Source organism: Drosophila miranda, chromosome 3 (genome assembly GCF_003369915.1).
Source record: "Drosophila miranda strain MSH22 chromosome 3, D.miranda_PacBio2.1, whole genome shotgun sequence".
NCBI classification, from domain to species: Eukaryota; Metazoa; Arthropoda; class Insecta; order Diptera; family Drosophilidae; genus Drosophila; species Drosophila miranda.
The window spans coordinates 20481952-20501917 of record NC_046676.1 but is presented as its reverse complement, the minus strand read 5'-3'; the positions used below and the strand labels follow the sequence as shown (position 1 = coordinate 20501917).

The following is a 19966-nucleotide window of genomic DNA, read 5'->3' as shown; positions in this document are numbered from 1 at the left end:
CAACAAATAGACGACGCAGCCTGCCCCCAACTTCTGGCTCTGGCGTTGGCTCTGGCGGTGGCATTCAGCACATTCACCTGCGCCAAAACTGAGCCAAGATTGCTTCCTAAGCTTCCTTCTGGCTGTCGGCCCGGCTGAGACTCAACCTCAGACTCAGCCTCTGGCTCCATAATTAATCTGCTTTGGCGTCTCATTTTTGTGGAGTTGCTTGCGTGTTGCAGCAATGTACTAGTAAGTGGAGTCCCCGACTTTTGATTACTAGTCGAAGATGAAGCTCAAAATTGCATCGCCGCTTGCTTTAATAGATAGATAGATACTTTCAAGTCCCCGTCCGTCAGTCTTGAGTTTTTCTTTATTTTTGGTGGCTGCCACTTGAGCACAAGCGGCGCCCCAGACAAGAGCTCACATGTGGCATGCCATCTTTGCGATACACTTGCACATAATCCTACACTATTTGCCGCTGTCTGCTTTGGAGTTCGGCGGAGTGGGGCATCGACCCGAGAACCTTTGCGAGAACCTTTTGTAATCCATCTGATCTGCGGATTCCTGCCTCTGAATGACGGGGACAGTGCTGATCATTGTTTGATTTTCACACATTTTCACACAGAAGCCAGCACGTTTGGGGTTGCGATCCGGAGCCGGCTTCAAGTCGACAAGGTCGCCAGAATGATTGACTGTCTCTCAGCACTGATGGCACTGATGGCACTGATGGTAAAACAAAGTCTGGCCTTCACATTGTGTACCTGAACCTCGCATCGGAGTGCGACCAGAGAAGCTTACGAAGTACGAGGGTCCGGTGGGGTTATCGTGATTCCCGATTAGATTGGGCCCGGCCCCGGATGTGGTTACGCTAATGGTCATAATGGGTAAAAGTGTCCATTGATAGCAGATGGGTCTCTTTCGGGTTGGGCAACCAACGGATTAAGATTGCTCCACATTTCAAGGCTGCTCCCTCCTCCTGCATTCCTTCACACCACTCTCAAGCCCCCACAATCTGTGCAGTTTTCAGTCGTCCCCAGAGCCATAAATAATGTGCGGCCGATACGTGCACATCTAATTAGCCCAGCGAACTACACATTCTAAAACTCTGAAAATCAGCATCGCCTGCGGCAGAGGCAGCATCGCCTGAGGTAGAGGCAGCTATAAAGAAACGATTTAGAGTCCCATAAAAAAGAAACCCATGTAGATCTGCCACAAGAGCACCAGCGGCAGTGGCAGCAGCAGCAGCAGCCCACTGCAACGGTTGCAAACTGCCACAGCATAGAGTCAGGGATTGCATTTGCAGAGTGCAGCGCGGGGCCGCATCACGTTGTTGTGACTGGCAGAGCCATCAAATTGTAACAATTTTTCACCTGTCGTCTGGGGCTGTGCATGATTATTATTACATCAGTAGAAAATCATAAATTCCGAGATTCGTGAGGCTGCAGATGCGTTGCAACACATCTCATCCCCATCCCCATCCCCATCCCCAACCCCACTGAGTTCCAGCTTCGTAGCATCCTCAGCTCCCACACTGAGAAACAGATGGGATGTCGGACATGGAGATGCCCTCGTGGGTCTTCAAGGAAGCGACTGCGGTGCTTCAACAATGCGTTTGATTTATGTGGCATAATTTTGTCAGAGTTTATTGATTTCTATGGCGAATCAATTGCGGAGATAAGTGCAAATAAACAAGCCGACTTTACTTTCCCCCGAAAATGCCAAAGGAATTTATTCACATTCAATTACAATTACGGCAAATGATTGGCAAATGATTGTTGCATAAGTGTCTGGTATCTTGTATCTTGCAGATGTGTCAAGTCTCTCAAGGTTGCGGGCTCTTATCGCTGAATCCGAAATTAGGACCACAACTAATCGTCGCCAAGATCCGACCAAGTATCCGTCAGATACTCGCGGACTTTTTGAGGCCAAGCAATTAGTTTTCGGTGAAACAATTGCTCCACCGATGAGGGCGCTCTCCAATGGCGCTCCATTCGATTTCAAATTGATTTCAAATTGCTTTTTGCTCCACAAACAGCAAGTGCCAAACGATCTTTAATGTTTATGCGGTGCCCAAACTCGCGATAAGAGTGAATACTTTCCATAGTTTTTTTTTCTTGTTCTTTCAACCCCAAAACCCTCTGGTTCCAGAGCTGTGTATCGATTTGGATGCCCCATTTGCGTATCGCAAAGATTTCATCCCGTGTAAGCTCTTTCGTCTTTTTATAATCACTTGGCCGGCGGTATCGGCATCGGCATCGCTGGCAAAGCTTTCATTATCCGAAGAGTGATTATTAATTGTTTGGGGGTCGATTGCTAACAATATTCTGCAGCGACATGCAAAAGAAGAAAGGATGTGCCTTGACATTTGACTACCGAGAGCACGAGTGCTCTAAACAGATGAATATCAACGACGATCTATGTTACAATCGTTCAGGGGGTGATAATGATCGATCGACTCCCACTCTGAGGCGGATCCATTCCCCGCCGCCAAAGTGCATTCGTGATAGTGACAGCCTCGGCTACTCACAATGGAAGGGGGGGACTCCGCCAGAGCGGACCAGATGCCAGGTGCCAGATCAGGCATCCGTGCTGCATATGCAAATGACACGAATTATGCTCTCGGATCCAGCTCCCACAATTTCCCAGCACCGTTAATGCGCATAACGAGACGTGTTCTACTGGGTAAAAGTCCCGGTGCGACCCGGTGCGACCCACTGCCTCATTGCCCCGACCAGCCCCAATCTTGCACAATCATCTGCTATGCTCTGCTCTGGTCTACTGTTGGCCTGCCCGAAACTGAAAGTGTTTCGTTTCCCTCCACTGAGATGGGAGTGGGAGCCGGAGCCGGAGCTGGAATGGGAATTGGAATTGGAATTGGAGCTCACCCCTTACCCTGACGAAAATTCCATCAAAACTTTGGCTTTTTGTGTAGTTTCTTCTTGTGGTGGTGGTGGTGGTGGTGGTGGTGGTGGTGTTGGTGCCGCACTTCATGATCTTTATTACACTTTTCGGGTTTTCATCTAGCTTTTGTGTTTGTTGTTTAATTGTTTTATAAACTTCAGCACCAGAAATCGAGCTGTGAGCTGCTGCACAGTGGGGCAAAGATTTGGATATTTTAAATCAATAAAAGTGGGATTTAACCATTCAATTAAGGTTAATGATCTATGCTTTCCGAACCACTGTGCAGCCCCGACTCAAAGTTCAATTCAATTTCAAATGAATTACGAACGGGCCCAAAGTCATGGCTCCCTCCTCGATCCAGCGTGTCAGAGTTTCAATGTCAGTGCGACGGGGCAAGGATGGGATGGGTTCAGCATCAGATGGAGAGCATGGCATAACCTTTTCTTCTCGGATCGAGTGCTGGCTGGCAATGGCGGAAGTTGGATCGATCGATGTATCAAGTGCGAGAATCGTAATCATTTCTGTTTGTCTATCAACATGTGCGCTGATTTATCTTGGAATCTCTACCAATCGTCTCGGGGCTCTTGTGGATGAGCTGTGATGCGATGCGATGTGAGGTGATGTGTTGTGGGTAGGCCCGCAGAAACTGCCAATCAAAGACCTCAAACAGGTTGACCCCCACGCATGAGGATGTAGACTCGGTCGAGTTCTTACAAGTGTCTTCGAGTTGATCCACACGTTAAATTTGGCAAGCGGATTAGCTGCTCGGCGGACAAAGATAACTACTCTTCCCTTCCCTTTTCCCATGTGAAATTCCCGAGACAATGGACCATATACTAAACTATTCATTGACCTGCGATTTGGCAAGCGGCGCGCCGATGACTCCGCGCCAGAGCACGCACTCATCGAACGTTCTCCAATGGCTTGGGACTGAGATGAGATTGAGCTGGAGCCCCTTCGAACTTGCTAGCGTTGTGCAACCAACGATCCGCAACAAAAGGCAAATTTTTTCGGTAGCTGCCACACAATCATTTATGCTGCCTTGGCCGGCTGCAACGGCTTCAACGGCTGCAGTGGGAACTATTTTTATGACCGCTTGGGCCGTAAATAAATCAGTGGACCGATGCTCCCATCGCCCACAAAATGCAAGGTTTAGACGCTTTTGTTTGCTCAGAGGCTCCACTCTCTTCTGTCCGACTGTGGGACACATCAATCATCGCAGAAGCCGGCTGCCACTGATTGAGCGCCAGAATGCACATCTCCCGGCTATGTCTGTGTCTACCACCAAGATCTATTCTGTTTCAAGTTTAATTGCTTCGCATACGTTTTAATTATGCCGCGCACAGAATGCTCCATTCCATGAATGAGAGGTACTTGCAACAACTAATTTGGCAATTTTGCAAACCCGGCTCAAGCTCGAGCTCGGGCCAAGGCGCAGGCGCAGGCGCAGGCGCGAGTGCAATTACTTTATGGAGTGCTCTGTGAATGCGTCTTTTATGACAGCCATCGTGGTGTAGACAGAGTACAGAGCGGAGCCGAGATCGAGATCGAGTCCATCGCTCAAATGCCAAAGTTGAGTTGAGCGTTCCTCAGGTTCCTCAGGCAGATCTCGAGATTTCCCAAGATCTGACCTTCGCCTGATTGAGATGAGCGCCAGGCGATACAGTTTGATGGAATGTCATCGACAAATTTTTTAGGAAGTTGTCCATCAAATGTATAGAATGTTATTGAATATTATCCATTTATGATTGGATTTATTAGGAAATATATTGGTTTGATCTAATGGTTTGATAGTCCATCCTTCGTCCTTCCCTTTGAAGCTCATCATCAACTCCATCCAGTTATCGAGTACATCTTATCGATTTAATTTAATTTAATTTAACCGGAAAATGGGATATTTCCTGTGCCTCTGCCTCTCCTGCACCACGCACCCCGCCCTACACCCAGTGGCCACTCCTCTACCCACGAGTTCCGCTGAAAATGTCAAATCTGTTCGTGAGTCAATCAACTTTTACTCTGATTCTGGCAGAAGGCAACGACCTTCGCATCGGGCCAAGAATGCAGTCGGTCGTCAAAGTGCGAAAATCTCGAAACAAACCGCAGTCCCATCTGCTGTGCGCCCCGAACACCTCCTAGAGATCATCGTGATGGAGATTTTTGATCATTTTTTGAAGTGCGGCGCAATTTACATCAAAAGATGCCTTAATTGATTCTCTGGCCGTGGTTCCGCGGCTCCGACTGGGGGGCATTGCATCAGAAATTATCGTAGTTTAATTTAAATTATACGTTTACGTTCCACTCGTCAGCATTCTAGGTTACAAAACAAACACAGATAGAGATCTGGTCCGCGATACAGATACACATTGTTGTAAGTATTTCAAGGTCCTCCCCGTCCGCAGCACTGGAGAAACCATCAGGAAATTACCGATAGTCATTGTCTTTTTGGTTTTGGTTTTGGTTTTGGTTTTGGCTTTGGCGCATCATCACCTGGCTGGGTGCCATTAGCATTAGCCCTCTCTAGAGATCGACACACCAAAGCTGTCTCCGCCTGCGCTCCGTCCCCGTTCCCGTCCCCATGTCGGGGGACGTTCAATGTAAATTAGCCGATGCAGGAAATTAAATGATTTTTTAATGTGCTGGAAAAATGATTACAAACATGAACAGAAACCCCCAGAAGAGACTGAAAACTGAAAACCCAAAACAGAAACAGAAACAGAAACAGAAAACAGATCTCAAGTTGTTCATGGAGTGCTATTGAATATGAATCTCAGTTATGGCTCCGTGGAATGCGGCACAAACGAAGTTTTATTTAATTGTTTTGTTTTCCAAATTCAAGAGTCAGGCGCATACTCGTATATTCAACGAAATTAACCATTATAATGTTACCTTAGGATGTTATAGTTTTTCTTTTTTTGCAAACATAATTCCAAATGATATTCGCTATTACAAAACTTTTGTGGAGTTTATTCTCCAATTTAGTTTTATTATTCGCTCTGGTGGCAAGGTCGCGGCATTACTTGCAGAAACACTTGCCGGAATTCGCATGGAGGAAGCTGGGGCATGGCGTCCATGGGGCATCTCCTCCTGGCAGTGCAATTCACTCCACTCCCTCCATTCATTACCAGCTCATTTATGGGGTGGGGCGGCGCCTGGCCTTTGGGGCTTACTGATCGTAAAAATTGTGAAAGTCAGCCCGTGCCAAATAATCAAATAATCAGCGGCAACCACAACAATAGGGCCCCTAACCGTTGTAGCAAAATGTTTGCCAAAAAGTCAATAATCATTTGCCACGCACTCGATCTCGATCTCGATCGCGAAATGGGCAAGAAATGAGCCAGAGAGACAAAGGCAATTGGCCAAGGAAATACGAGCAAGTATTTGCTGATCGTGATGGATGCTACGCCCACTCTTTGAGGGAGTCCATTGAGGGAGCATATGGCAGCAAACATATTGAATTACGAGTACTTTTCGAGTATTTATCGAGCATTTCTTTGTGTTATGCAAGGAAGCTTTCCGGCGATAAGTAGCTATTACAAAACAGATTTTGATCACATTCCATTGTAGATCGTATGTCATCTTTAATATATTGAAATAGTTAAGATCGGGAATGTTTCGTCCACTACTCCACTTCTTTCAAATAATCCTCATATGGAAAACTATGGAAAAACTAAACCACTCGCATAATGCGCTTATCATCAAATCTCTGGGAACTGCAATTGCCCTCGCCCTCCCCAACGATCATCCGCCTGGAATCCATGTCGACACATCTGTGAGATCTATCGCATAATCCGGCTCATTAAATCGTACAGAAACTGAAACAAATCCCACCGAGACTCCCACGCACTAAAGGGAAACAATTTGTTGGGGTATTACTATTACCCAAAACATGGAGAACATTTTGGGATTACGATTACGGTTTACAGCCCCAGCCGGGCCGCCTTTCCAGCCTGAAGAGTCTTTTGTCTTTGGCAAAGTTTCGCTGCCGCTGCTGTCTCGGCGGCGACTGAAGATGCGTGGAGCGAGTGGAGTCGCAGAGTTGCCGTGGCAGAGCTCCGCTCACTTTGCTGCCGGCATCGCAGTCGGCGTCGCTGCCAGCTGTATGACTAATTCCATTACAAATAACTGTTTTTGCTATTACATGAGCGACAACAGCAGCGACGGCAGCAGCGGCAGCAAATGCTTATGGCCTGTAGTGGAAGGAGCGCACATTACATATTACTCTTCTCCTGCTACCCGTCTCATTTCCCGAGTGCCTGGGAAGCTCATCTTCGCTGTAGCCGAAGCCAAACCCCCGCCTTCGTGTTCGTTAAAATGTTTGGCGCTTCAATTTCAAAGTAGTTTACTATAACAAACCCCCTCCCCGCTCTTTATCGCCTTCAACCACTGGCCTGATCTTCCTCTCTCTCACAGCTTCGGCTTAGCCAAAGCCTAGCAATGTAAGGTGAGGCATTCCCGTTTTTCGGGTCTCTCTGTGTAACCGAATGGGATTTCTGGGACAACGAGAATTGGGTTTCGGTAAATGTTGGGGAGAGAGTACTTGGAACTACTATTGTAATTTGCCTCACCTTTCAATACTCGTTTCCAATGCGCTTATCGTCTTCTTACTCTCGTGAGCCCGGAGAGTAATATGCTCTTCGGCTGCTGCTGTACCTCTGTGCCTTTGCTTCCTCTACTGAAGTGTTTTTGCTTTGCATTTATTTTGTAATGAGCTTTTTGTTGTTTTTGATGTGGCTGTTCGAAAACCGAAATTGAAATACACCGAAAAAAACACATTTTGGCGCGCGATTTTTCGCAGTCGACGCCGACTGAGATACCACGTCGTTAGAGAGATCTGCCACAGCCTCTGCCACAGCCAGAGTCGCGGTGCAGCGCATTTCAAATATAAATACTGGCCTACGAAATTGTTTCAGTATCACAATCCGTTCAACCATCTTCGCCAGAAGAACCCCAGAAGCAGAGTTCCACAGAGGAAACAAACAGATTTCGTGTGTGCCAAAACCCCCAAACAAGTGACAACACAAAATGAAGGTATATATCGTGTAGGATATCCCCACCATCATCGTATTGGGAGATGGGATCCTGTGTGTTATACATACTACTATAAGAACTGTCGAATAACGGATCAAGTGTCAAGTGGTGTGCAGTGGTGTTCCAAAGAATTATCCTGGTCAGGGGATCACGCCAGGATTATAAGGATTAAATAATGTGATAAAGAAAATTAGATGTTTTGAGGATGTTATTTATCAGACTTAACTTTCGAGAAGAGAACATATGTGCATAAAGAGGACATCTGAATAATACGGAATATATAAATCATATTACGTGTATACTCGTATATAATGGGTTATTCAGGATTTATCATAGAATCCTTTCGACAGTTTTTCTAAAGTCTATTTTTTTTCATTCGGTGATTAAAACTGCAAATAAAATCTCCTAATTTGGTTATTTCTACCAATACAATATTTTGGGGATCTAAACTAAATTTCCTCATACTTAAAAAATCGATCAAAAATGTGCAAAAAAAATTGTACACAAATTTCTGTTAGTTTTTCTTCAACCAAATTTGGTGAATCTAATTTTTTAGCAATCGATCGATCAATCAATTAAACAACTTATCAAGCTAATGAAGCAGCGCTTGTATTGGCCATCCCGCACCAATAACTTGGCCTAAACATCAGCGGAATATGATAAAACGATAAATATGGGTGGCAGATCAAGAGTCAAGTTCAGCTGGGCGATTAATCAAGCGCCTCGGCCCGCGGTGCCCGCCAGAGATCCGCATAATAAATTTCATAAGCTGCCATCATCATCCATTTGTTGTAGGGGGCTACTGTTTTTGTTTTGTTGTTGCTATTTGTTATCTCGGATGTTGCACAAGATCAGATGAAACCAGAACATCCATGAGCAGGGCTCTCCTGTTACCTGGGAAGCAATTAAGGCAGCCGATCCCAGTACTTGGGCCCCGAATGGCGGTGGAAGTAACACCATCTGCTACTACGTTTTGCAATGCATAAATTAAACAAAACTTCGAGTGGCGGAAGAAGAACGAACCACTGCCCAAGTACGGAGTCTACTCGCACAGAGATGACCAGGCAGCGATAAAAGACGGCCAGAAGCGGTACTAAGCGTAAGCGTACTAAGGCCAATGAAGCATGAAAGTCATTGACGGCCCTCTTCTACTTAGACAATCTTTTGCCAACCATTCGGAAACGTGTGGCGCAATCCCAGTCAGCCTATGCAGATGAGGTTCTCCCACAGGTTGCACCACGAGGTAGCCCTTCACTTGATCAGCGACACAATTACACGAAATTTGCATACGTCCCAGTTAAAAGCTATAAAAAGCAGACGTACAATGCCCCAGAATCGGCGACAGACCATCGAGACGAGATGTGTGGAAACAATCGCTTATAGGGTCACACAGAGCAGGCCTAATTATGATTGTGATTATGATTATGGGGGTTTAATGGGGTAGGTAGACAGATGAACAGAAAGCACAAACAAAATGGGGAATTTAGTTAGTGTGATCACAATTGCGGCACTTCTAGGTCTCAACTTCCTGCAAGTCCTTTTGATTTACTTGCGACTCAGAGCGATATGCAAGCTGATGGATCTTGAAGCCGTACAGTCTGGGAAGTGAGAAGATACAGATATGAATAAGGAAAGGGTACATCGAGTAGAGGACCCACCTGGGCACAAACTTGGCCTTTGCTCGCTTGGGTCGCAGCTCCGGATTGACCATGAAGAGCATGTGGGGGAAGCCAGTGCCGAAGAAGGCGCCGTCCAGGTTGGCGTGCCGAGCGGACCTCGGAAGGTAGACATCGCTACACTTGGGGCAGTACAGACGCACCATTTCGTCACCGGGATTGTCGCTCAGGCCGATGGGCAGCACATGCTGGCGCTGGCAGAAGACGCGCGGGCATGTGCCAAAGACGCCCTTCTGGAACTTCTCGAGCATCAAGTCGATGCCGCGATTGGTGAGGATGAAGCGGGCGTGGATCAGGCCATACAGCTTCTCGGCGCTGGCCTCCACATCAGCATCGGTCACATTATCGGAGCCGGAGCCATTGTTCAGGTCGAGGATCACCTCGAGGGCGCAGCGATAGTTGTTAACGTCCGTGTCCAGGAAGTTTAGGTTGAACTTGTCGTGGATGTAGTCCTCGTCCACCATTGCGAAGAACTCGTTTCCGCGCTGCCTGCAGAACCAATGGATCCAGGCGGTCTCGTCCGAATCTGTCATAGCTGGAGCAAAATGTTCTAAAGGATCCTTAAACTATAATTTGATTTAGATTTGTATTTGCTGGGTGGAGTGTTTCCGACTGGGCTACTTGGGGCGGATTACTTGGTCCTATAAAATGCTAATGTTTGCTGTTTTTATTCTTCCTAGTGCTTTACATCGATTGCGCTGCTCGTTTGCCTGGCCGCCTGGACTCATGCGGAACCTCCAGTGCCCCAGAACCAGTATCTGCCCCCCAACCAGTCGCCGCAGGCGCCCTCCAACAACTACCTGCCACCCACGCAGGGCTTTCAGAGCCCCTCCAGCAACTACCTGCCGCCCCAACGCACTGGTGGAAATGGAGGCGGCATCGCGGCGCCCAGCAACAGCTACGGCGCCCCCATTGCCCAGCCCCAGAGCCAGTATGGAGCCCCGGCGCTGACCGGAGCGATCTTCAAGGGCCAGAACGGTAACGGAGCCGGCGGCTACGGCGGCGGCAACGGTAATGGCAATGGATACGGACAGCGCGACGAGGAGCAGTACGGCCCGGCCAAGTACGAATTCAAGTACGACGTGCAGGACTACGAGTCCGGCAACGACTTCGGCCACATGGAGTCCCGCGATGGCGACCTTGCCGTGGGCCGCTACTACGTCCTCCTGCCCGATGGTCGCAAGCAGATCGTTGAGTACGAGGCTGACCAGAACGGTTATCGCCCCACCATCCGCTACGAGCAGGTGGGCAACGGCAACGGCAACGGCAATGGCAATGGCAACGGAAACGGAAATGGCAACGGCCGCAATGGCGGCGGCTACGACAGCAACGCGCAGCAGGGCAAGTTCAACGGCTACTAGAGGGAGGCAGGAGGAGAGTAGAGATGCCTTCTGTGTGTTACCGAGTTAAGTCGACCCCTAGCTATACGATCTACTTCGTGGGATCGCTGGCATAATCCCTGGCCGAGTATTAAGTCCGTTGCCAGGGGCAGCGGTTCCTCAACAGTTTGACAGTGACTGTCTTACTGCATCTATCTCTATCCCGCTCGTCTCTTTATCTATCTCTCCCTCTAGTGGAGCGCCCGCCATTTTTGCCATAGCCAGGCGCGCTCCGTTCCCCCCTACCAGCTGTTCTGTTATCTTCACCACTGTCTCTATGCCACGTGCTCCATTTTGTATTTTTTGCCGTTTGTTTTGTTTAAGCGCCTCAATTGTGTTAGTCCACGCACACACCGTCACACACCGCACACACTCTCGATCACATCTATGACCATTAACGCATTCACACATTCATATAAATAAGCATTGTATTTAATTTTTAGCTGAGGAAATCCCAAAACGAGATGAGAAAATGGAAAACATGCAAAGGAAACGAACATATGAGATTTCTTGTGTATATTTAATAATTAAACGAATAAAGATGCATTTTTGTATAAAACAAAGTCAGAAAAAGAACAAAAACTACATAGTTTTTTATCCTGGAAAACTTTACAATTTCAGTTGAAGAGAGTCTACTTGAGGACCCTTTCCAGTTGTCCCTGGCTGTTGTACCGATAGACCGGATCCTGCAGCTGACCCACGGTGGAGTACCTCAGCTGCGCCGTAAAGTCATCATCATCATCGACCTTCTGCAGTGCGCGGAATGAAACCCTCTGTATTTTGTTATCCTTCGAAACGATATAATAGCGACCCTCTCTTACGTTGGACTGCCGCTGGTTGGCCGAATCAGAAGTAGACGACTCCTCATCATCGGGGTAGATGATTTTGAAGGCAGGATTAGGATCAGGATTAGGAGCACCGTATTGATTGGATGGACGGAGGGAGTTCCTGTTCGGAGAGTTTCCCAGATTGGAATTGGGCAAGCCCTCCTCCTCGGGCACATCTAGTAGGGAGTGAGAAGGAGGCAAATAGCTCGATTGAGGCGTGTCTATTCGTCCAGCATGTTCCACGCGTTCCTTGGTGATCTTCACACCTGAACCCTGATCAGTACGGATGGGAGCGAAGTACTCGTTGGGTAGATTGAAGGGAACCCGTGGCTGCCATCCAGCTGGGGCATATGGAGCTCCCCGACTAGTAGGCAGCTCTCCTCGAACACTAGCCATCAAAGCAATCAATGGAATTATCTAAAAGCAATTTATTTTTCACATATTTTGGTGTTAATCCAGTAATCCCTTACCTTTGCCAGCATTTTGATGGACGTTACAATAGAAACTGCAATCAAATGTTTGGGACTTACGCATTTTTATATTAAAATATCTAAACCACTCGCATCGTTGATATGCCAGGCACGCGCCCTGTTCGGCTGACACACATTGGAAGGGGCGGCGGCATCTGATCCATCTCAGGCCACATAGTCACGTATCCAATCGACAAGCAGAAAACGCAACAGAATCGCGTGAATATGACCTTTAGACAACGGATGAGCACATTTTTGGCACAGGCGCGACCGTTATCGGACAATATCACAAAAAATAGGTTTTCTCGTTACTAATAGTTACCTCCAAATTACCATTCGTAGAGTGACGTGTTCTTCAAGTTCAAAGTCATTATCTATCTAGATAGATTTATTAACCTGTGTTCCTTCTCCAACTGCTGGCTGTCCTTTCAAATTTGAAAAAAATACGTTACTTCCAGAGTGACCATACGCTGGCACTATAAATAACCAGGAATTAGTCGTCATAACCGGCTGACAACAATGAGTCCCATTCCATGCACACCCTGGGGGAAATGGATGTTATAGAATTGTGAATATGTTTGTCTTCCAAGGCTCAGTAGGTATCAGGATCGAGATAAATATATACAAGATACTAATAATACACATGAATAAGTCAAAAACATATCAATTTGAGAAAAGGTCTTAATAAATTGCGTTTGATCTACATATAAAATTAACGAAATAGGGTGCACAAAGGCCTATACACGTATCATATCTTCAAATACTAGCAACATTGCGACTGTTTTTTTTGTTGAACTATTTTGTTTAAACCTTACTAAAAACTAACCAATTGTGTAGAAAATTTATTCATCAATGGGCTAAAATTATGTGGGCATAGATAAAGGCCCGGTTGACAACATTTAAATCCTTGTCGCTCACATTAAAAAAAGTTCAATTTGGCGCGCACCACTCGGTATATTTTTCAAATGAGACCGTATATGAGGGTCATACTGTAGAAACTGGTTTTCGCCGCGCTCCCATGTGGTGTTTTTAAGTGCTAAATGGTATTTTTGTCATTTATTAATTTCATTTTCAATGTTATATAAAAATCCAATAAATGCAAGTATTTCGAATAGACCAATCATGTATAGAATTGATTCATCAATCGTACAAAATTGAGTGGGCATGGCTAAATGTTCCATATAGATAGTATTATTCAACGGAACAAAGAATTGGTCGTTTTTTGAATCGAATTTGAGTTCGCCGCAGTTCGCCGCAGTTCGCCGCAGTTCGCCGCAGTTTCGCTTTAGCAACAATGAGTCTCGTTCCATACACAATGTTGCACATTCCATACACACTGTTGCGGCAACATTTACTTGAAAACCGTATTTTAGTCAAAATAAAATACATAAAGGTAATTAAGAGAAGCAATCTTGTAGAAAATGCATTTATCTATGGGATAAAGCTAAGTGGGCATCTATAGCTTGAAATATAGGCAATACCCGATTCGCCGCAGTTTCGCTTTTGCAACAATGAGTCTCATTCCATACACAAACATGTTGCTAATTCCATGCACACATACCCTGGGGGAAATGGATGTTATAGAATTGAAAAAATGTTTGTCTTCCAGGGCTCAGTAGGTATCAGGATCGAGATAAATATATACAAGATACTAATAAAACACATGAATAAGTCAAAAACATATCAATTTGAGAAAAGGTCTTAATAAATTACGTTTGATCTTCATATAAAATTAGCGAAATAGGGTGTACAAAGGGCTATACACGCATCACGTCTTCAAATACCAGCAACACTGCGACTTTTTTTTTTGTTGAACTATTTTGTTTAAACCTTGTTTTAGTCAAAATACAATAAAAGCAAGGACTAAAAACTAACCAATTGTGTAGAAAATTTATTCATCAACGGGCTAAAATTATGTGGGCATGGCTGAATGTTCTATATAGCTAGTAATATTCGTCGGAATATCAAAAACGAGGAATACGTCAAATAGAACTTGAATTCGTCAGTATATTTACGGTATATTTTTAAAATGAGACGGTATATTTTGGTATATTTCTGAGTGTCAGGTCACTCTGGCCGTAGTATTTACAATTTACAAAAACATCGATGTTTTTCCATGAAAAAATTAAAAAAACTAAACTATACTACTAATTTTCTAAGTTAAAACAGAATGAAAAGTGTGATTAAATGTTAAAAGAAAGCTGCCCCAATTCATTCAACCAATGAGCACTCATTTGCCAAGCCGCACGCTGACGAAGCATACACATATCTTAACAGAAATTCGATAAACAAGACAGCGTGGAAGACAAAAGGGATTCAGGTAATATTGTCTTCTTTACTGGCCAATCCTTAAGTGAACTTGAATTGGTTTTTGTTTTCAGTGATGCGGTAACCCGTTTATGTGCCAGTGGCCAGTGTGCCAGTATTGTCCAAAAGATTGATACAACATGTGGCACAGCAGCAGCTTGCGCATCGCGTTGCTTGTCCTGGCAGCGCTGGCGTCTCCAACTATCAGTCAACACGTTCCTCTAATCATATCCAACAAAACAAGCAATGCCAACAAAGTGCCTACAGACTTGGGGGTCGAAGGAGCAGCTGGCTTTATGCCCCTCCAGCAGACGTCGGCGAGCGTTTTCTTTACCAACTATAATCAGCAAAACGTGATGCAGCTGCGACACAACATGGAGAGCAAGCTACGCAGCATACGCAATGTGGAGATGCGAGTGGCCAAAATACAAGTAAGTGTCCCAGCCGATTTTCCCGATGAACTTCCGTCTAATCCCGGCCATTCCTAGGAAATCTTTGACGCTATACACTTTACCAGTGCAAACGGAGCGGCGCCAGCTCGTCAGTCGTTCACCAACGACAGCGCGCAGGCCAATCCCCAACTGCAGCGGGATTTAAAGCTGTTTAGCAAGCGTCTCAGCAAGAAGCTCCTGAAAGCCACCCACTTAGTTCTGGAGCTGCGCGATCTGTTTCGCTATAATCTCAGCAAAGTTCTGCAGTACAGCTACGATGACGAGGATGAGGAACTGGAGAGTGAGTTTGACATGGATTCGGAAATGGAAGACTTTCATGCCAAGAAACCAGATCAAGAGACCCAGAATCAGCTCTATTTAAACACCCAAATCGAGAATTGTCAGCCTGATTATGAGAATGATCTGGACACTGCCTCCTCTGCCACGTCCCAGTCTCTCCATTATAACAAGCAGCAGATACAAATCCTCAACTATCTCAAGTCGGATGATGCGCGCGGCGCATTCCTGAATGAAAACAATGCCCGATCATTGGCTGTCAATGGTTACATATCCGATCAGCTCTTCCAACTCAAGCGGAGGCTCAGCCTGAGCGATGCAGAAGCCTCAAATACCAGCGGCAACCACTTCAAGCACATATACTTCCTGTCCAATTCCGATGGAGCCCCAGCTAGCCTCCACTTCCGACAGCTCTATGTTTCGGCCATTAAGCAAAAGTTTGTGCTGCTCCTCATCGATGTGGGATCGGCTCTGAACGCCGAGTTGTTTGATCTCACTAAAAACTTTGGTAAATATTACATTTAGACCTCTTCCTCAGCTTCAGAGATCACAGTTTGAGTTTCTTGCAGTTCACGAGATGCTGCAGCTGCTAGAGGACACGGATAAAGTCTCGCTGGTGACGGTTGCCAGCGAGGCGAACATTATGGCTCTGGATGCCTTCCCGTCGGAAGCTGTGCACGGAGTTTATGGTGCCACCCGTGCCCACAAGGAGGAGATACTTAGCTATGTTAACAGCTTGAGCCGGGCCCACGCTCTCACCAACCATACATTGGGATTCGAGTATGCCTTTCACCTGCTCCGACGCCTCCAGAAATCGGGAATGCTTAACACAGCGGAGCAACCAGTAGAGTTTGTGTATGTGACGCGTGGCCTCCTGACAAACTTATCGGATGCCATGGCTGTTCTTCGAGTGGTTGCTGAAGGCCAGGGACACCTCAAAGCCCCAGTGATCATCAATACCTGCGCCGTGGTCCTGGATGAAAAGCGGATTATGTACGAAAAGCAATTCCTAAGCGATGTGGCTACCCAGAACTATACAAAATACGAAATTAATGTGACAAAATGGTGGCCCATTGGACAGCAGCCATCACAGTTGGCTGGGCGCTTCTTTGTGCTCAGCAAAATGCATGCGGAGACGTTGCTTCCGCAAACCAGTTCCCGGATCTTTGGCCAGCTTTTCGTGGAACGATATTTGACGGATACGTTGGAGGTCCATCCTCCCATTGTGGATGCAGAGAGCGGAGGTGAGAGCTCAGTTCACTCTTTTCCACAATCCTCTATAATATTCCTCCCCTTCGCAGATGTTCTGGTCTCTATAACGCATGCAGTGCCTCCATATGGTGTTGTAGGAGTCAACTTGTACCTGGCGGATCTGCTAGAGGATCTGCTCAACTACCCCAGTGCTGCTCCCAGTGCCAGGCAGGGCAGTGGCTATGCCTTCCTCCTCGATCGCTCCTCTGGCAACACTCTGGCCCACCCGGCCTTTCCCCGCCCGCTCATCCAGAGAGAGGCCTCGTATCCCGTGAATATTGCTTACCTAGAGAATGCCACGGACTTCTCCGGCCAGATTCGGGAGCGCCTCCTGCACGAGGAGAGTGGTAATGCCACAACGGAAGTTTATCTCGGCAAGCAACGGCTGCAACGCACCTACCACTGGCAATCCGTGCTGGGCATCTACGTGGTGTGCTTGGTGAGTAGTGGCAGCGATGTCATGCGGAATGATTCCGCGCAACGATACAACCTGAAGGATACCGTGTCCAACTACGAGCCCGGCTACTACGGAGAGAGCATGGACTTGCTATATCATCGGCTGGACCTCGCCCAGGGCGGGACTGCAGTGCCTAAGATCTGTCGCTACTTCAGACAAATGGCCACAATGGGTGAGTACATCGGGCACATCACATAAAAGAGTCGTCCCCACATGGATTACATACTTGAATCTCTTGCAGATGCACCCACGCTGTTTCTTAGCGCAGCTGCCTTTGAGTCGCCATTCGGATTCCTGCACAACAATCGCCCGAGCACACAGCTCCGACATGTGGAAAACATTATGGCGTATCTAAAGGAGCCGACCGACGTGCTGGCCAATCCCGGTCTGCGACCCAGCATCCGGCATGAGGTGAGTATGCTCTACCAGGCCCTGCAGCAGCTGCGTCGTCGGCATCAGGATACACGGGGATCGCTGCGCGATCACATTATTCGACGATACATGGCCAGTGTAAGTGGAGTGCTCCAGCTGTATCCGGGTTGCCTGCTCAGCAGCAGCTACGATCCCACTCGGAGGCCATGGTTCCGTCAGGCCATGGCCCAGCCGGGGAAAATTGTAAGCACAGCCCCGTATCTGGATGCGGGAGGAGCCGGATACATCGTCACCCTGGCGCACACCATCTTCGAGGGCAAGGCGCATGCCCTCCACTCGGCCCAGCAGGACAGGCCGGTGGGTGTGGTCGCCCTAGATGTACCCTATGCCTTCTACTATCGCCTGATCCTGGAGAGCACGCCGCTGTGCTTATTGCCGCACATGAAATGCCTGATATTCGAACACGAGGGCTACCTGCTGGCCCATCCCAGCATGCTGCAGCCGGCCACGCCCACGAGGAATCAGAGGCGACCGCATGAGCATCTCACACACAAGGAATCGTACTTGGCCAACGACATGCTCAACCACGGCCAGCTGGTGCGGAAACTGGGTTGTGCCAGCTACCAGAACCGTACTCTGCAGCGCTACTACGCCTTCAACACCTCGTTGGCCAGCATCCTGGGCAACGTGGTGCATGGCGAGCGGACCAAGTACGCCATTGCCCTGATCCGGGGCAGCAATCTCTTTGCCGCCGTGCTGAACTCCAGCTGCGACGGAGGAGCCTTCTGTCCGTGCAGCACCATCGACCGGGAGTGCCTCAACTGCAAGCGAATGGATCAGACAGACTGCGAATGCCCCTGCGAGTGCCCCATGGTGGGGGACGGAAACACATCCTCGTCCTTCGAGTACTACGCCAACTACACGCAACACTTCCCATACTGCTCGCCTCCCAGCGAGCACTTTATAGCCCTGCCCCCGACCACCCAGTTGCTGAGCGGACTGCCAAGTTGTGTGGTAGCGGGAGGCTGCGAATCGTACTCCAGCCAGAGGGAGTGCCTGGGCGTGATGGGCTGCGAGTGGTGCCAGCAGGATGTGGAGGGAAATAGCTTCAGTAACTCCTTCTGTGCCTCCCAGGCCAGCTGCTTCAACGGTGTGCTGGCTTCATTGACGCCCTATGGCGAGCTCGACGAGCTGGAGCTGTTAGCTGCCCATAATCCCCAGAGAGAGCAGCATGCCTACTCCGCCTTTGGACCCCTCGGGGGTGCCGTAGTCGTCCTTGCCATAGTCATTGCGTTTGCCATTTACTGCTACAGGCACAACCTGGACTCCCAGGCCCAGGAACAGTTCTACGTGGACTCCGTTCAGGAGGAGAACTACGGATTGCCGCTGTCCAGATTCAACTTTGACGACTGCAAGGCCCACGACGAGCCTCCGCTCGGAGGGGGCTACGATCACACGGCCGCCCAGCGGCAGCTAATGCATGCGGCGGACATTTCGCCCTATCACGTCTCCAGCGGCAGCAGCTACCGACGGCCGCCCAACGGGGAGTCCGATCATGGCTACAGCACCATGACTCCGCACGAGGACAGCTCCGACCAGCAGTGTTTCACCTTGGCCGAGCCGCTGCTCCTGAACGATAAGCGGCACAGCAAGTCGGACACCATGTCCATATCCACCTCTATATCCAGTCCAACCAATCGCCAGCAGTCTTCGACACAGCCGAACACTCATCCCTACTTGAGCAATCAGCCCACCTCGAAGACGGAGCGATACAAGCATCAGCAGATGCAGGCCACGCCCTCGCCCTGTCGGGGACCACCGGGCGGCGGCGTCTATGGCCAGACAACGCTGCCCCTGTGCGCCGTCGAAGCTGACGAGACGCGACCCCACTACATACTGGCCCCCGTAACGGTGCATCGGCACATGGAGACCGCCGAGTCGTAGTCCACATAGAACTGTTAAGTTTTAGCGAGTAAGATGTCCGCTTGTTTGCCAACTAAATTAAGTGACCCCCACGGGCAGTTCAACTGCCGCCCACCCCCGGAAGTTGGGCCCCGGATACCATGTCGACTACAGTGTAATCCACACCACGAATGTCCACGAATGTGCATGTATATCTGTTACAACCTCTGAAAAGTGCGAGTTTAACACCAACAATTTAGTGATGACGTTGTTTCTGCCATTTTAATGTATTCGATTTATAGTATTTTAACATATGTAATTTATTGCAAAAAGTATTACTATATTATGCAGCTACTTCCAATATTTTTAGCATTTATTCGATAAGCACCAATCAATCGCAGAATTGTACTTACTGCCCGCAAAGCAATCGTACGACACGATGCTGCCGTACACGTATACCGTTTTTTTGTAATAAATCCTATGTCCATAAAGTTACTAACTACCGATTTTAGTACTAAATACTTATACAATACATACAATATTATCTAGCATTGTACGTTTCAAATAAAATGTTTAAATTTTGCATAAAACAAAAGATCTTAACCTTGATCCAGAGCGAATCGTTGGATGCGAATCATCCATCAGCTGGCCGCGAGCGTTAATGAATGTATTTTTACACATATACA

General features: G+C 47.7%; 4 protein-coding genes across 4 annotated transcripts; 2 read left to right on the top strand and 2 right to left on the bottom strand.

Annotated features, from left to right (window-relative positions):
• Nucleotides 1-7489: 7489 nt before the first annotated feature.
• Nucleotides 7490-11529, top strand: LOC108160823 (pro-resilin). Its single transcript, XM_017295054.2, has 2 exons — nucleotides 7490-7911; nucleotides 10268-11529. The coding sequence occupies exons 1-2, from the start codon at nucleotides 7906-7908 to the stop codon at nucleotides 10946-10948; spliced, it is 687 nt and encodes a 228-aa protein (XP_017150543.1). The 5' UTR covers nucleotides 7490-7905; the 3' UTR covers nucleotides 10949-11529.
• On the bottom strand, nucleotides 9316-10212 carry LOC108160825 (casein kinase II subunit beta'). The gene is made up of 2 exons (XM_017295055.2): nucleotides 9570-10212; nucleotides 9316-9509 (listed from the first exon to the last, which is right to left on the bottom strand). The coding sequence occupies exons 1-2, from the start codon at nucleotides 10118-10120 to the stop codon at nucleotides 9425-9427; spliced, it is 636 nt and encodes a 211-aa protein (XP_017150544.1). The 5' UTR covers nucleotides 10121-10212; the 3' UTR covers nucleotides 9316-9424.
• Nucleotides 11456-12482, bottom strand: LOC108158402. Its single transcript, XM_017290659.2, has 2 exons — nucleotides 12264-12482; nucleotides 11456-12210 (listed from the first exon to the last, which is right to left on the bottom strand). The coding sequence occupies exons 1-2, from the start codon at nucleotides 12273-12275 to the stop codon at nucleotides 11599-11601; spliced, it is 624 nt and encodes a 207-aa protein (XP_017146148.1). The 5' UTR covers nucleotides 12276-12482; the 3' UTR covers nucleotides 11456-11598.
• Nucleotides 12483-14362: 1880 nt separating this feature from the next.
• On the top strand, nucleotides 14363-19861 carry LOC117185792 (VWFA and cache domain-containing protein CG16868-like). Its single transcript, XM_033390370.1, has 6 exons — nucleotides 14363-14583; nucleotides 14645-15001; nucleotides 15059-15806; nucleotides 15868-16542; nucleotides 16600-17178; nucleotides 17248-19861. The coding sequence occupies exons 2-6, from the start codon at nucleotides 14711-14713 to the stop codon at nucleotides 19320-19322; spliced, it is 4368 nt and encodes a 1455-aa protein (XP_033246261.1). The 5' UTR covers nucleotides 14363-14583; nucleotides 14645-14710; the 3' UTR covers nucleotides 19323-19861.
• The last annotated feature ends 105 nt before the right edge of the window (nucleotides 19862-19966 follow it).

Bases quoted from the DNA above. Each gene is read 5' to 3' on its own strand.
- LOC108160825 (XM_017295055.2), bottom strand. From the start codon at position 10,120: ATGACAGATTCGGACGAGACCGCCTGGATCCATTGGTTCTGCAGGCAG. The intron at 9,510-9,569 runs GTGGGTCCTCTA...CTCACTTCCCAG, and splicing joins AAGGCCAAGTTTGTGCCCAG to ACTGTACGGCTTCAAGATCC.
- LOC117185792 (XM_033390370.1), top strand. From the start codon at position 14,711: ATGTGGCACAGCAGCAGCTTGCGCATCGCGTTGCTTGTCCTGGCAGCG. The intron at 15,807-15,867 runs GTAAATATTACA...AGTTTCTTGCAG, and splicing joins TGATCTCACTAAAAACTTTG to TTCACGAGATGCTGCAGCTG. The intron at 17,179-17,247 runs GTGAGTACATCG...AATCTCTTGCAG, and splicing joins CAGACAAATGGCCACAATGG to ATGCACCCACGCTGTTTCTT.